The sequence below is a fragment of the Diabrotica virgifera genome, chromosome 1 (assembly GCF_917563875.1).
Source record: "Diabrotica virgifera virgifera chromosome 1, PGI_DIABVI_V3a".
NCBI lineage: Eukaryota > Metazoa > Arthropoda > Insecta > Coleoptera > Chrysomelidae > Diabrotica > Diabrotica virgifera.
In genome coordinates, this window is record NC_065443.1 from 82,244,589 (window position 1) to 82,260,629 (window position 16,041).

The following is a 16,041-nucleotide window of genomic DNA, read 5'->3' on the forward strand; positions in this document are numbered from 1 at the left end:
AATAAAAAATTAAGCACCGACTTTTGGAGTAGAACTTTTTGATATGTTGTTTATTATACATTTCTTAATGAAATTTTAAATGGAAATTCTTGCTCGTTTGATTTGTTCCCTAAGTAGAAACTCCATTGACTCCACTATTACTCGTATCGATTTTCTCAATGTTTACAGTCATCAAACAATCAATAATTTTCTAACCATGATAATGCTCTAACTTCAATGGTATTATTTGGCATTGAAAACATTAACAATGTCGTTGTTTAAAACTCGGTCGTTTTGGGCAACACAGAGTGAAGATGATGAATATTTTGATCAAAATTCAATGATCATAACACAATTAAATGGTGACAGTGATTATATTATAACTGGAAGTCAAAGTGGAGTTTTAAGGATTTTAAAACCCTCCTGTACAGTAACTGATAATGAGTTGAGTGGGTTTGCACCGAATGATTTAGTGATAGAGAAGATTTTTGATCAGCCAATTTTGCAAGTTGGTTATGGTAGACTTGTTTCGTAAGTATACATGTATTTTTTCCATGGAAGCCGTATGTTGTAAACCGGTTACAAAAGACGAGGTCTTTCGTCACTTATAAAATATGTTCACCTCTTCGAGATATGATTCTTTAGCCCTCTTCCTCGTACGCTTATCTCAACTGATTAACCCATAATAATACATAATATTTTAATTATTTGTTTAAATCGAAATCCAAACTATTAGACGAGCAGAACACCCCCAAAAAAATGCTTATTTCTCGAGGTACTGACCACAGAAAGGGGAATGGCCTATTTTAGTCATACTGTATGCTTTTGATGGTGCTGAAAACGAAAATCAGGTTTATTTTGAATTCCATGTCGGGGAACATTGTTAAAATCGCAATTTTACCCCAAAAATAAAAAAAAAATAAAATCACATCTTTTGCGTTTACCTCGCTACAACTCTGTTCCATTTTAATATTTTTTTCTGAAATTTTTACAGTATATAGCTCTAATATTTCTGAAGACAACGGTACCTGTTTCAAGCTTTTATTCTTATTCTGATAAAGGGTATGAAATGTTCAAAGGAAATGGTGCGGATTTGGGCATTGCAAAGTTTCATCTCAAAAGTTGTGGGAGGAAGTTTAAAATTTAGATTCTTAATCATGTTTATGTTAAAACAGAGAGTACAAAGAAGTTTTCTGATAAGTTTTAGATTAAAATGTTTTATAGAAAAAAAAATGCAATTTTTAATGTCGACATTATAAATTCCCTTATTCCCAATATAACGCTTATTTTTCGAGATACTGACCAAGGGTGATGAATGGCTAATTTTGGCCTTAGATTATGTTTTTGATCGTGATCAAAACGAAAATGAAATTTATTTTAAATTTTAGGTGGGGGTATATTGTCAAAATTGTAATTGTACCCAAAAAATAAAAAAAATGAAATCACGTTTTTTTGGGTTTAGCTCGCTACAACTCCGGTCCGTTTTAATATTTCTAAAGTTTGTACACTATATAGCGCTCACTTTTTTGAAGAAAATGATTTCTGATTTAAGCTTTTAGTTTTATTCTAGTAAAAGTTATGAATCTTTTAAAGTAGAAGGTGCAGATTCGTGAATTGCAAAGTTTAATCGAAAAATTTGACTAACAAAATTTGAAATATAGATTTTAAATTGAACTATTTTTAAAATATGAGTACGACGAAGTTTTCTGGAAAGTTTTGGATCAAAGTGTTTTTGGAAAACAAATGGTGCAACTTTTAACATCTGCGTTATAAATCCCCAAAATAACGCTAATTTTTCGAGATACTGATCATTGGTGGTGAATGGCTAATTTTGGTCGTACTTTATGTTTTTGATGGTGCTGAAAACGAAAATCAAGTTTATTTTGAATAAATCGAAATTTTGTGAAAATCGAAATTTTGTCCTTAAAATAAAAAAAAAATTAAATCACGTTTTTCTTAAAATTAAAAGTTGCAACATATTTTTGCTATAACACATCTAGACCTAAAAGTCCCCATAAAACTTCTTTGAACTCTATGATTTAACATAAACGTAATCAAATAGATACATTTTAAATTTTAATTTTTGTCGCTTAATTTTTGCGATTTAACTTTGCAATTCACGAATCTGCACCTTTGATTTTTAAAAATTCATAACTTTTACTAAGAAAAGACTGAAAGACTACAGTTGCTTTCAAAGTCTTCACAAAGGTGAGAAATATATGCTGTAGAAATTTTAGAAAAAAAAATATTAAAATGGAACAGTAAAAATTCGTAACTTCATTTTTTTTCATTTTTAGGTTAAAATTGCGATTTTGACAATGTTCCCTCACATAAAATTCAAAATAAACCTCTTTTTAATTGTCATCACCATCGAAAACATAAAATAAGACCAAAATTAGCCATCCACCGCCCATGGTCAGTATCTCGAAAAATTAGCGTTATTTTGGGGATGTATAACGTCTATATTAAAAGCTGCGCCTTTTTTTTCTATAAAACATTTGTAACTAAAACTTTCCAGAAAACTTCTTTGTATTTTATGTTTTAACATAGACGTGATTAATAAGATAAGTTTAAAATTTTGCCACGCAACTTTTGCAATTAAACTTTACAATTCACGAATATGCACCTTGTACTTTAAAAAATTCATAACTTTTACTAGAATAGGACTAAAAGCTTGAAACAGATACCATTGTCTTCAAAGAAGTGAGCAACATATAGTGTACAAACCTTAGAAAAAAATATTAAAATTGACAAGAGTTGTAGCGATTTTTATGGTATTAAAATTGCGATTTTGAGAATATTCCCCCACCTAAAATTTAAAATAAATTTCATTTTCGTTTTTAGCACCGTCAAAAACATAAATCTGAGACCAAAATTAGCCATTCACCACCCATGGTCAGTATCTCGAAAAATAACCGTTATATTGGGGATTTCTAATGTCGATAATAAAAGTTGCACTATTTGTTTTTCTATAAAACATTTTGATAAAAAATTTCCAGAAAACTTCTTTATACTCTCTATTTTAACATAAACGTAATTAAAAGGCTAAATTTTAAATTTCGTCACTCAACTTTTGCGATTAAACTTTGCAATGCACAAATCCGCACATTTTCCTTTGAAAAAGTCATAACCTTTATCGGAAGAAGAATTAAAGCTTGAAACAGGTACCGTTGTCTTCAGAAATGTTAGAGCTACCTATATACTGTAAAAATTTCAGAAAAAATATTAAAATGGAACAGAGTTGTAGCGAGGTAAACCCAAAAAAAACATTATTTTTTTATTTTTAGGGTAAAATTGCGATTTTGACAATGTTCCCCCACATAAAATTCAACATAAATCTCATTTTCGTTTTCAGCACCGTCAAAAACATACAGTGTGTCTAAAATTGACCATTCACCTCTCCGTGGTCAGTACCTGGTTATTTTGGGGGTGCCTGCCGCTAGCCTATATGGTTTTATAACCTTATTAAAAATTCGACATTTGTCTTCTTTAAACTTAGTGTATTTCAGAAACTGCTCTTAAGGCATCTTATTACCTGCCGGTCTAAAATTAAGCTACAGAGGATGCTCTGAACTGAGTAGGGGCTCTCCAGTACGCGTACGCAGCTAGGCTAGTTGCTAGTTCAGACTGGTTCAGACTCGATGGGAAAATTTTCATATCCGACACAACGCGGCGCATTTCAATGGTAAATCTCAATAAATCTTCTTCTATTATGGCTGTTAGTTACCATTCCTCCTCGAAATTCACCGTCGTGACTTTTTCCAATCTGTTGATTGTCATTGAGTCGTTGATTTCTTCCCCTGTTCTTTTTGTTATCTCTTTATCTTGGAGCTGCTCTAATCGCTATTTTCCGTTGTTTTCCTTTTCGTGGTTGCTTGAGAATTTCTTGCGAAGTTTGACTATTGTCATATATGGCCACTGTGGACAACTTCTCCTCTGTAGCTAACAATGTCGTTGTTTACAACTCGGTAGTTTTGGGCAACACAGAGTGTAGATAATGAATATTTTGATCAAAATTCAATGAATATACCACAATTAAACGGTAACACTGAATATATTATAACTGGAAGTCAAAGTGGAGGTTTAAGGATTTTAAAACCATACTGTACACAACAGTAGCTGATAATGAGTTGAGTCGGTTTTCACCGAATGATTTATTGATAGAGAAGATTTTTGATCAGCAAATTTTGCAACTTGGTTATGGTGGACTTGTTGTCTCAGTATACATGTTGCATTTTTCTTCCATGGACATTCCTTGTAAACCGTTTAGTTAAATATTTACTCTAAAATTTTGACGTTATAGTTTTACTCTGGAGTAACATTTCAACTAACAATAAAATACTGAAAACTTTTGTTTTCACTATTTCTACAAAATTTATTAAGAATTACTGTCACTACGGCTATTTCGGTAGAGTAGGTACCTTTCTCAAGTGATGGATTTTTATTATGTGTCTACACTTTAAAGTTTTTAACTGAATAGGTTGAGGAGTGGGGAGCTGTTTGTCTAAAGTTGGTCATTCAGAATTATATCTGTATTTTTAATTTATTAATTTCCATAGATTGTAATAAAGACAGCCTTTATTTTGAATATGGAGTATTTTATACTATCTAGAAGGTGACGTGCGTACGTAGAATAAGGTTTTCTATGATTGAAAGCCCTTTTGTGTTCGGCTATGCGTTTGTCAAAGGTTCTGCCAGTTTGATTGATGTAAGTTTTTTGACAGTCACCACATGTTACCGGCCAAACCCGATTTCAGGACAAACTAGCTTGGCCTAGGCCAAACTAGTTTGTCCAAAGCGCGTTAGGATAAACTAGTATGCCCTAGGCTAAACTAGTTTGTCCTATTGAGCGTAGGTCAAAGTAGTTTCTCCTAGGCCAAACTAGTTAATCCTGAGATAAATACACACACTTCAGGCGAAACTAGTTTGGCCTAGGCCAAACCAGTTTATCCTGATATAATAAAGACTGACACTTCAGGATAAACTAGTACGGCCTAGTCTAAACCAATTTAGCCGAGTCGAAAGTAATTTAGCGAACATGTAAGGACTTTTACATTCGGGGAATTCCCAAATCACGCCCCAACAGGGATGGCAAAAAAAAATTATACGTCGATATATTGTATCCATATGATAGATCGAATGAAGATATTGATATTCTTTTTCTCATGATCATCTTTCAGTGCGTCACAGTTTTTCGATTTCTTTCTAACGCATTAAATTGTATGTGACAGAAAAAAAGGCACGTCCGTGATTACAGACATTTACAACATGTATTCTAGTTATTCTAGTTGTCGATAGATGGCGCCATAATAAAAAAAATATTTTTTTTTAATTAGATAATAATATTACAAATATAATCTGTATAATTTATAAGACTATACAAATCAAAGAAAATACCATTTTATAAATGCAAGAAACACAGTTGATTTGTTTTTATTCCAAATTGAAAATAAAATGTGACAACTGTCAGATTTAACTAAAATGTCATGTTAGAATAAATGTCATAAATGTGTATTATCACGAACTTACCCTTTTTCCTATCATTTGTTACGCACTTAAAAATGCTCATGAAAAGGACAATACATGCTATAAATCAGAATATTCTTGTATACGCTATGAGCCCGTAGGTAGAGGAGATAATTAAAAATTCGCGAGCACCAGTAGTAACAAGTCTGTAAGCTTTTACTGGAAATTTGACGTAAATGTCAAAGTGATTAATTTAAAACATTTAAATTAAAAACATTAATAGGAAAGGAAGTAATATTAGTTGGTCAAAACTGTGGTGTATATTTTTACCTTAAATATACTTACGTTTTAAATACTGAATTTAAGTTTTTTTAATATTTCGTAATATGTAATTATAAATTAATCTAAGCGCCATCTACACGATAATTGTGAAAGTATCCGAAGTAAGAAATTAATATTTCATTAATAGAACGTTAAAATGATTAGCAATATCTTTAAAAAATCGATTACAATTTAATTACTTTTTGCGTTGTAAATATTAAGTGATAACAGTTAAATAATACATTTAAAAATTACCGGTGAAAGTTGCATTAGTAATCCGCTAGGAGCGACACCAGAGAAGCTCAGAGCGTATAATAATAAATAAAAGGATGAGGTTTTCTCCAAAAATTAAAAGAAAAGATACACTTACGAATAAAATCGAGTACGAATTAATATTGTTTTCACCAAGTTTGAAAAAATGTGAAAACGTTGAATTGTGCACGTCCGTCTGTCCGCCCGCCTGTATGTCTCTTACTGAAGTCAACTCCTCCGTCATTATACCAGGTAGAACGACAAATGAGGTGTCAAATGGAAGCTTATAATCCAAGGATGGTACTAAAGGTGAGAAATTTGACATAGGCTGTCTGTCCGTCCGACCGCGAATATAACTCAATATTATTGTTTGTTACGAATAATTATAATTTTAATAAAAATGATTATTTTTCAAAGAACAAAGTATTTTATTCAATTTATTATTTATATTAAGCCGTACTAGTTCGCTGAATTACTTTCTTCTTCTTGGCTTTTTCCCATAATGAGTTTGCCGTTTTCGACTTCCATGGCACTCTATTCTCCCAGTCGCCATCTCTGAGGTCTCTATCTAACATAGTATTTCCTATGTGAGTTTTCCATCTCACAGCAGGTCTTCCTCTCCATCCTCCTCCCCGCGGGTCTCAGTTCAGTAATCTTTTCGGCCACCTGTGCTCCGGCATTCTTTGTACATGCCCGTACCATTTCAGGGCTCTACTTTTACTACCACAACTTTTTTGTAATTGAGTATTCTACTTCTATTCTCTTTCATATTTCCTCTGTTCTTATTCTATCCTACCTGGTAATTTGTAGACGCCTTGTCATAAACTCCAATTCAACTGTTCGTATTTTATTTTGTACTATTGTTGTCACTGGCCATTCTTCCGCTCTTGTAGGGTAATATTCAGCACTATGCCCTGAAAAATCCTTTTTTGTTTTCTTTAGTTAGAGTGTTCTTTCATATTACTCCATGAAGTGCTTTCGTGGCCTGTTTTCCCGGTAACATTTTCATTTCTATATCTTTCATACAAGTGCCATCTCGGTTTATTATTTGCCCTAAATACTTAAAAGTCTTACAACTCTTAATAGTGTCTTCTAAACTTACGTTTAAATCAGCAACCAATCTGTAATCAATTACTTTCGACTAAATTAAATTGGTTTAGACTAGGCTAAACTAGTTTATCCTGATATAAAAACATACACTTCAGGATAAACTAGTTTGGCCTGAAGTGTGCGTCTTTATATCAGGATAAACTAGTTTTGCCTGAAGTGTGTGAATTTATATCAGGATAAACTAGTTTGGCCTAGGACAAACTAGTTTGGCCTACGCGCGATAGGCAAACTAGTTGGGCCTAGGCCATACTATTTGGTCTAGGAACTAGTTTGTCCTGAAATCAGAGCCTATTTTACTTCAAATTAGGCCCGAGGCACTACACAATTTTCGGGCCCCTAAATATGATTTAATAATAATAATAATAACTTTTTTAAATAAATTAATTATTAATAGAAATATAGTTGCACCAATTTAAATTTTAAATAAGTTTAAATTTTTATTAACAATAAATAAAATTTAAAAACAATTAAACGTTGTTTATTATTACAGTCATACAGGTTGAAGGTTCACATTTTTTAAGATACTAATCGCGGCCTACTACGAATCCACAAACGGTAATTTTTCTATATTATTTTACTTCGCGTTAGCTAGATATCAGAAAAAGTTATTTGAAAAAGTACTTTCAAATCTTATTCTAACCCTACAAACCAAATTGCATGACAAAATTCGCACTTTTAGTTTTTTCAGTATTTGTAGTCACGACCCTAAAATTCATCTGTCCCGTGATGCATCTCAGGCCAACCAATTTTAAGTTTTGGGATCCTGACTAGAAATAATGAAAAAACTAAAAGTGCGAATTTTGTTATGAAATTTGGTAGAATAATATTTGGAACATCTTTTTCAAATAACTTTTTCCGATATTTCTAACGGGAAGCAAAACATCGAAATTTTACCCTGTTTTTGGAGTCGCAGTAGGCTGTGTTTAAAATTTAAATTTCAGCTGAGTATCTTAAAAAATGTGAACATTCAACCTGCATAGCTGTACAAAACTCTACATTTGTATTTATTTTGATAGCCAAAATGTATGGCTGTCTTCGTCTTAAATGCGATACACTGTATATATGTCATTTCCTTTTGTAAATAATTTGGTTGTTGAACCATAAAAGGATAGACCGTTCTTTGACAAAAATTTAATGGATGCTATTGCTATTATTCGTTGAAAAAGGTTTCTCCAATGTGCCTTTTCTTCTAAATAACTTTTTTCCATTAATGTTACAATTTCTTCTGCTATACTACTTCTCTTGACTAGCGTACCAATTGATGAAATATATTCAGGAGATGGCGCGCTCATGTTGAATAACTGTCCTATTGATATTTTTTCAGTCATGAAGTATACCTATCGAAAGTAAGAAAAATAATCATTTTCGTGGAAATCAGTTTACAAACGTAATAAAGCTACATTCTGTGCACTAACCACTCACGAAGAATTTTTCTCCATTAGCTTTCATATCATAAAAAATTGCACTTTGCAAATATCTGGTTTTATTATTATCCAGTTGTGTAACACATTCACTAATATTATCAATGTATTGATTCGGTCGATTATTTATATTTGAGGCCTATAGAATCAAAACCGGCTAGATCCATGTTTTGAAAATTTTCAGGAGGCTAAAAAATATTAAAAATGTAAATTTTCCAAAATGTATCAGGCATTTCCCAGTCAAAGGGGAACCAATAAATATCATAAAATGGCACACTAATTTGTCATTTTTCTGCATGCCCCTTACATCTTTAGAAATTTGTACTTTTAGTTTGGATTTACATAGCAGAACGACAAATTTAGGATTTAGCAGATTTTGATTCTGATGTGCTCATTTATAAGATATTGTTGAAATTCCAGATTTACCTAAATGTTTTGGTCAATCCCCTATATCGCTAGGAAAAGAGTTATTGACATTGTCGTTTTCTATAGGAGATGACGGAGATGTACTTGTGACAGGTGAAGTCGCTTGAAAATCAACAGTGGAGTCATAATTTATCATTTCCTGTTCATAAAATGAAAAAATTTTGAAAATTTATTTTGTTATTGTCCCGGGCCCGAGGCAGGTGCCTCACGGGCCTAGTGGTAAAATAGGCCCTGCCTGAAATCGGATTTGGCCGGTAACATATACATCACTCTGTACTTGCTTTCTCTTTTGGCTCTTGGTAACTACTCTAATCGGTAAATTAAAATGTTCTTAGACAATTGGATGTTCAAATTCAACTCAATTCGTATTCATTTTAGAGGGTCTCAAAATTACCAAACTGCGGTGCTTAGCCCTAGACGACTATCCGTTCACCTCTTAAAAATTAAAGAAGGTCAAACAGAACACGGTAAGTAGTCCACATAATGAAGAGTACAGGGGAAAAACAAGGAATGTCACTTTTTCATTAATTTTGGTTTTTCTCGCCATGTAATAGCAAAAACTGAGTACTATCGACTAGGCTATCAACTCAGGACAATAAAGAGAAAGATAAGTCTATATAAATTTTCTGAGAATTTGTATCCAGGCGAAGGACCAGGATTGTCCGCACGCCACTGAACAAAAATAAGAAATGTTAGCAGTTTTTTTGTACATTATTAAATTAATAAGTTAATAATATAGATCCATATTATATTAAGATTGTAGAATAATAATTGCTAGAATCCTGCTAAGAATCTCCTAAGGGGTTTTTAGATATCATTAAGAATTAAAACTTTATTGGTGTTTATCTCAATATGTATAAAATTTGACATTCCTTGTTTTCCCCTGTACTCTTTATTAGTATCTTATTAAATTATTTATGGTAGGGGAGCGAAGTATGCTAAATGTGCAGTCACTCGAGCGCTTTGGGGACCTATTGGGTTGTGAAGAGTAGGTCCTAAAACCAAAAAAAGTTAAGTAAAGTTTTCCATTTTAGTGGGCGCTTGCCATTTTTTAATTTAATTTTCCATTTCCAACAATCGTTTTTTCCGATTATAACGCCATCTATCCATAATTCGAAAAAATGTTTCGAATAAAAGTTACTTATTTTTACGTAAGGAATCCAAATCTGCAATAAAAAATGAGGGCTCCTATTTAAGATTTTAAAGTAACCCCCCACCCCACATCCATGGGGGTCGTGTTTGATACCATTCGATAGATTTTTCAAAAATATTGAATAAGTGTGTTTTACAGTTTTTCGATCTGATGTTCATTTCGCGAAATATCGCGGGATTCGTATTTAAAATATTAAATTTACCCCCCACCTCTCTCCGTGGGAAGTCGTGTTTGGTATCATTCGATAGATTATTAAAAAATATTGGGCATATATTTTTTAGTTTTTCGATCTGTCATTCATTTCGCGAAATATTCGCTTTTTTCTTGTGAAACTTTGGGACTCACTCATTTCCTTACGCCCGGCTCAAATCGTCAGATTTTTTAAATATACACTCTTTTGCATGTACTTAACTTACCTTATCTTAATCTGACAATTTCGAGTTTTTTTAAGGATAGATTTTTTTTTCGGGCCCCCCTTAACGAACTCCCCTGTGCTAAGAGCCAATATATGGTAGAGGTACATCTGCAGGGTACCAGGTTTCTCCCATATGCTAATCTGACGCGCTCGAGTAACTGCAAAAATCCCCGCTTGGGCTCCCCTACCATTATTTAGGTCTATCCAATTTTATATAGACAAGCACGAATGATAGTCCAGGTCTAATCTGTTTTGAATTGGACAATTTCCATAGGACCCTATTTTTTTACTGGAATAACTTCAGAATGTATCTTGTATCAATAATCAAAATATGCACCCGTCTCAAACTTTGTGCTTAATGTTTTATTTAACAGCATCCGAAAAACAAATCGAAAATTTTTGCTTTTTACGCCCATAGTTCCGCCAAAAACTCGAGAGATATTGCTTCAACAAAAAAAAATATATAGAAGGTAAAAGTTTTTAAATGCTATTTACATAATATTTGACTAGCTATTAATTGAAAATTTAATGAGGTCTGTCGCAGTGGCGACGCGTGCCTTTTTCTAAAGTGTTACCAAACCCAGATGTAGAAAATCTTGTTTAAAAGAACCTCGCAAATATAAGTCAGTGGCGGATCTACGTGGAGGGAAAAGGAGAAATTTTCCCCCTAACAAAGTCCAAAATTAAGGAAAAAAATTGTTGCAACATAAAAATATATTAGCTGACATGAAACTTAAACCACGGACAGACAAATTCAACCCAATAAACACGCTAGTTAGGAAAATTAAGGGAACTTAATGCATATAAGTTATTATTTATGTCTTTTATGTTGTTTTGGTTTATCTTTATTATGTTTTTTTGGTTGGTGTTGCATTGGAAGTTTTCCCCCTACGGCAAATTTCTGCTCCCAAGGGAAATGTCTAGATCCACCACTGATATAAGTTTTTGTTTATTTTATCTGGAAATATGTTAATAACAGAATCGTAGAAAGACGGTTCCAGAATCGTAGAAAGACGGTTCTGTCATTAATCCATTTAAAAGTGTTACTCAATGAAAATTAAAGAAAATGACGACATTCGATCTATGCAATTGGGTATTTTTTGGCATGTTTTATTCAGTTTCATTGCTGAAAAACTTCTTTCAACGGATGCACTTGTAGCCGGAATTATTAAAAATAGGTTTGCCAATTTAAAGGGTTCCTTTAATGCATTATCAATTTCTGAAGACGTTAAATATTGATACAATTCTTGTACATTTTTTTGTAATATAATCTGGATCTTTATAAAGAACTCTCAATCCTGTTTTTTAACTTTGCTGTGTAAAATTTTTGTCCATATAGCTGTACAAATTGATGAAAGGCCCTATCTGAAAAATTTTTGCTTTAAATTAGAAAACCATTTTTAAGTTGAATAATCATAGTATCAAAAATAAAAAAAAAATTCGTCAACGACACTCATTTATGTTTAATTGCACGCACGCTGCAATAGGTAAGTAACCATTGTAACCATTCCAAAAAGTGGTAACGCGCCTACTAATATCAATATCCACAGCGCGCTTACGCCTTCGCCTTTCAAAATTTTCATACACGAGCCGTCTCCGACCGTCCGACCGATGGCCGATGGAACTTTATTTGTATCCACATTTAAAAGTGGTAACATTAACCTGCAACCAAGTCCCATAAATTCGCCAATATTTTCGTGCGTCTAGTTGGATTTTTAGTGAATTATTATTAACACTATATTTCTATTGAAAAAAATAAATAAAATGGAATTATTTCACAGTACTCATACAATATTTATTTGCAAGATTTTTAACTGTTACCAATGGTAACAGTGGTTACATGGACGCTTCGCCAGTGGTCTGTCGAGAGCGAAACTGATGGTGGATTATCTCTGAACTTAAATAAAACATAAATAAGCTGTCTTTAATTTTTCATTTTACTCATATTTTGAGTACCCGGAAGTAAAAGGGCTATGACAGTTCTAGCTATTTTCCCATGTAAAATCCCATAAGAAATCGCTAAGGTCCATTCTGGCCATTTTTGACGCTTTTTGTTGTGGAGGCGCGAACAGGTCTTGAACAGCTTTGATCAGGTCTTGAACAGTTTTGATCAGGTCTCGAACAGCTTTGATCAGGTCTTGAACAGCTTTGATCAGGTCTCGCGCGATTACATACGTATAGAGAGGTTCAAAATTATAGAGTAAATTCATTTTCTCGAGAACAGGCCACTTTGGAGAAAAATCCCGAGACAGGCCGATTTTTATTTTTCGCGTATTTTAAATTATTCGCGTTTTGGTCGCTATAGCGATATATATTAACGAAATGAAGTCCCAGATCCGTAAATCTCTCCTCACCTCTCGTGGAACCAATTTCTGGATACATCCTTAATCTGTTTCATTTTCATAGACATATAGTGCAGTCGATATGTGAAACAATTGTGCATTTAATGATAGAAGCATTTAATTTGGACCACATATACTACACATATAAAGGTTCAAATTTAGATGAGGCCATCTCAGATTTTCCCTTTTACAAAAATGGCGGACATTCATATGTGACTAATAGCACGATAACTTTTGAACGAGACGTCCGATTTCAACCAAATTTGGTATATAGATTCTTTTTTGATGTATAATATCGAGGTCTTGAACGGGAAGAATAGGTTTACCAAAAGTTGTGCTTTTCCTGGGTTTTATCTAAAAATATGTTGTTTTTTTCAATTTTTTCACCTTGCTCTTTCACCTTTTAGCTACGCTATATCTCTTAAACGAATAGAGATTTTCGAATGGGATAAAAAATGATATATTCTACTTGTAATACACTTTAATATGGCGTACAAAAAAATCATCCTCTAAATATTCATCCCTTAGTTACAACCCCTAACTTTAATTTTTTTAATAGCACCCTGTATATAATTTTATAGTTTTGGATGTGGTCTTTTACCGTCTATTCAACACATTTTTTGAAAATAAAATCGGTTCGTAAAGTACCAAGAAACTATCAGTTTATTTTTGTTAATTGTGTGTCCCAGACTAATTTATCCAGGCTATATTTCTTAAACGAATAGAGATTTTCGAATGGGACAAAAACTGATCTATTCCATTTGTAATACACTTTCATATAGCGTAGAAAAAATTCATTCGCTAAATATTCATCCATAACTTACAGGGTGCTATTAAAAAAAATAAAGTGAGGGGTTGTAACTAAGGGATGAATATTTAGTGGATAATTTTTTTTCTACGCCATATTAAAGTGTATTATAAATGTAATAGATCAGTTTTTGTCCCATTAGAAATTCTCTATTCATTTAAAAAATATAGCCTGGATAAATTAGCCTGGGACACATAATTAACAAAACTAAACTGATATTTTCTTGGTTATTTACGAACCGATTTTATTTTCAAAAAATGTGTTGAATAAACGATAGAAGACCACATCCAAAACTATAAAAAAATATACAGGGTGCTATTAAAAAAATTAAAGTTAGGGGTTGTAACTAAGGGATAAATATTTAGGGGATGATATTTTCTACGCCATATTAAAGTGTATTACAAGTAGAATAGACCACTTTTTGTCCTATTCGAAAATCTCTATTCGTTTAAGAGATATAGCGTGGCTAAATTAGTCTGGAACACCCTGTATATTAATTTTTCAAAAAGTTAATCCTGCCATTGAAACGACCGTAAAAATATTTTTAGGGAATATTTTGAATCTTTTAATTATGTTAATTACCATTTAATAAATGCATAACGTATCTTCACATGTACCTATGTGCGGCAGATTCGTGCAAATGTTATAAGAATTATTGTGCATTTAATGGTAGAAGCATATAATTTGGACTACATATACTACATATATAAAGGTTCAAATTTAGATATAAGGCCATCTCAGATTTTGCCTTTTACAAAAATTGAGAGCATTCAAAATGGCGACTAAACTTATATGTGGCTAATAGCACGATAACTTTTGAACGAAAAGTCCAATTTCAGCCAAATTTGGCATCAATGTTCTTTTTTTGATAACTAAGATCGAGATCGTGAACTGAAAGAATTGGTTTACCAGAAGTTGTGTATTTACTGTTTTTTTATGTAAAAATATGTTGTTTTCACTTCTTTCACCCTGTATATATTACTTTTTCAAAAAAGTAATACCGGCATTGAAAAGAGCGTAAACATACTTTTTAGGAACTATTTTGGACTTTTTAGTTATGTTAATTACCATTTAATAAATGCATAATAAATGCATAATAAATAAATAAAATAATAAATGCATAATAACTCACATGTACTATGTGCGGCAGATTTATTTTGAATGCTCGCCATTTTTGTAGAAGACAAAATCTGAGATGGCCTCATATCTAAATTTAAACCTTTGGATGTGTAGTATGTGTGGTCCAAATTATATGCTTCTACCACTAAATGCACAATAATTCTTATACTATTTGCACGAATTTGCCGCACATATGCTCATAGATACATCTGAAGATACGTTATTAATTTATTAATTGATAATTAACATAATCAAAGAGTTCAAAATATTTCTTAAAAAATATTTTTACGCCCTTTTCAACGTTGGTATTACCTTCTTAAAAATGTATATATACAAGGTGAAAGAATTGAAAAAATAAACAACATATTTTTACATCAACAATCAGGAAAAACACAACTCAACAATCGGTTTACCAGAGATTCTTTTGGTTCAAGACCTCGATTTTATACATCAAAAATATAACCTATATACCAAATTTGGTTGACATCTGACTTTTCGTTCAAAAGTTATCGTGCTATTAGTCATATATGTACAGTCACCAATTTGAATGCCTATTGAATGCTAAATTTGAACCTTTGTATGTGTAGTATAGTGTTTCAAATTATATGCTTCTACCATTAAATGCACAATAATTCTTATAATATTTGCACGAGTCTGCCGCACATAGGTACATGTGAAGATAAATTATGCATTTATTAAATGTTAATTAAGATCACTAAACAGTTCAAACTATTTCCTAAAAAATATTTTTACGCTCTTTTCAATGCCGGTATTACCTTTTTGAAAAATTAATATATACAAGGTGAAAGAATTGAAAAAAAAAACAACATAGTTTTACATGAAAAATCAGGAAAAACACAACTTCTGGTAAACCAATTCTTCCGGTTTAAGAGCTCAATCTTATATACCAAAAAAATAACCCACATACCAAATTTGGTTGAAGTCAGACTTTTCGCTTAAAAGTTATCGTGCTATTTGTCACCTATGTATCGTCGCCATTTTGAATGCCCGCCATTCTTGTAAAAGGTAAAATCTAAGATGGTCTCGTATCTAATTTTGAACCCTAATATGTGTAATATATGTGGTCCAAATTATATAATTCTATCATTAAATGCACAATTCTTATAATATTTGCACGAATCTGCCGCACTAATAAGCTGTCTTCCATTTTCTCAGTTTACTTATATTGTGAGTAAACGGAACCGACTTTAGTTGAAATTTTTCCTATA

The 16,041-nt window shown here is 32.2% G+C and overlaps 1 protein-coding gene across 2 annotated transcripts in view; it reads left to right on the forward strand.

The window, feature by feature from the left end:
• The first annotated feature begins 206 nt into the window (after positions 1 to 206).
• The window catches only part of LOC114327545 (protein PTHB1), a 51,962-nt gene continuing 36,127 nt past the window's right edge, over positions 207 to 16,041 (forward strand). For both annotated transcript variants that reach the window (XM_028276215.2, XM_050641899.1), the window contains exons 1-2: positions 207 to 510; positions 9,354 to 9,442. In XM_028276215.2, coding sequence (XP_028132016.1) covers positions 248 to 510; positions 9,354 to 9,442 — 352 coding nt within the window. In that variant the 5' untranslated portion in view covers positions 207 to 247. The remainder of the gene's footprint in view (positions 511 to 9,353; positions 9,443 to 16,041) is intronic.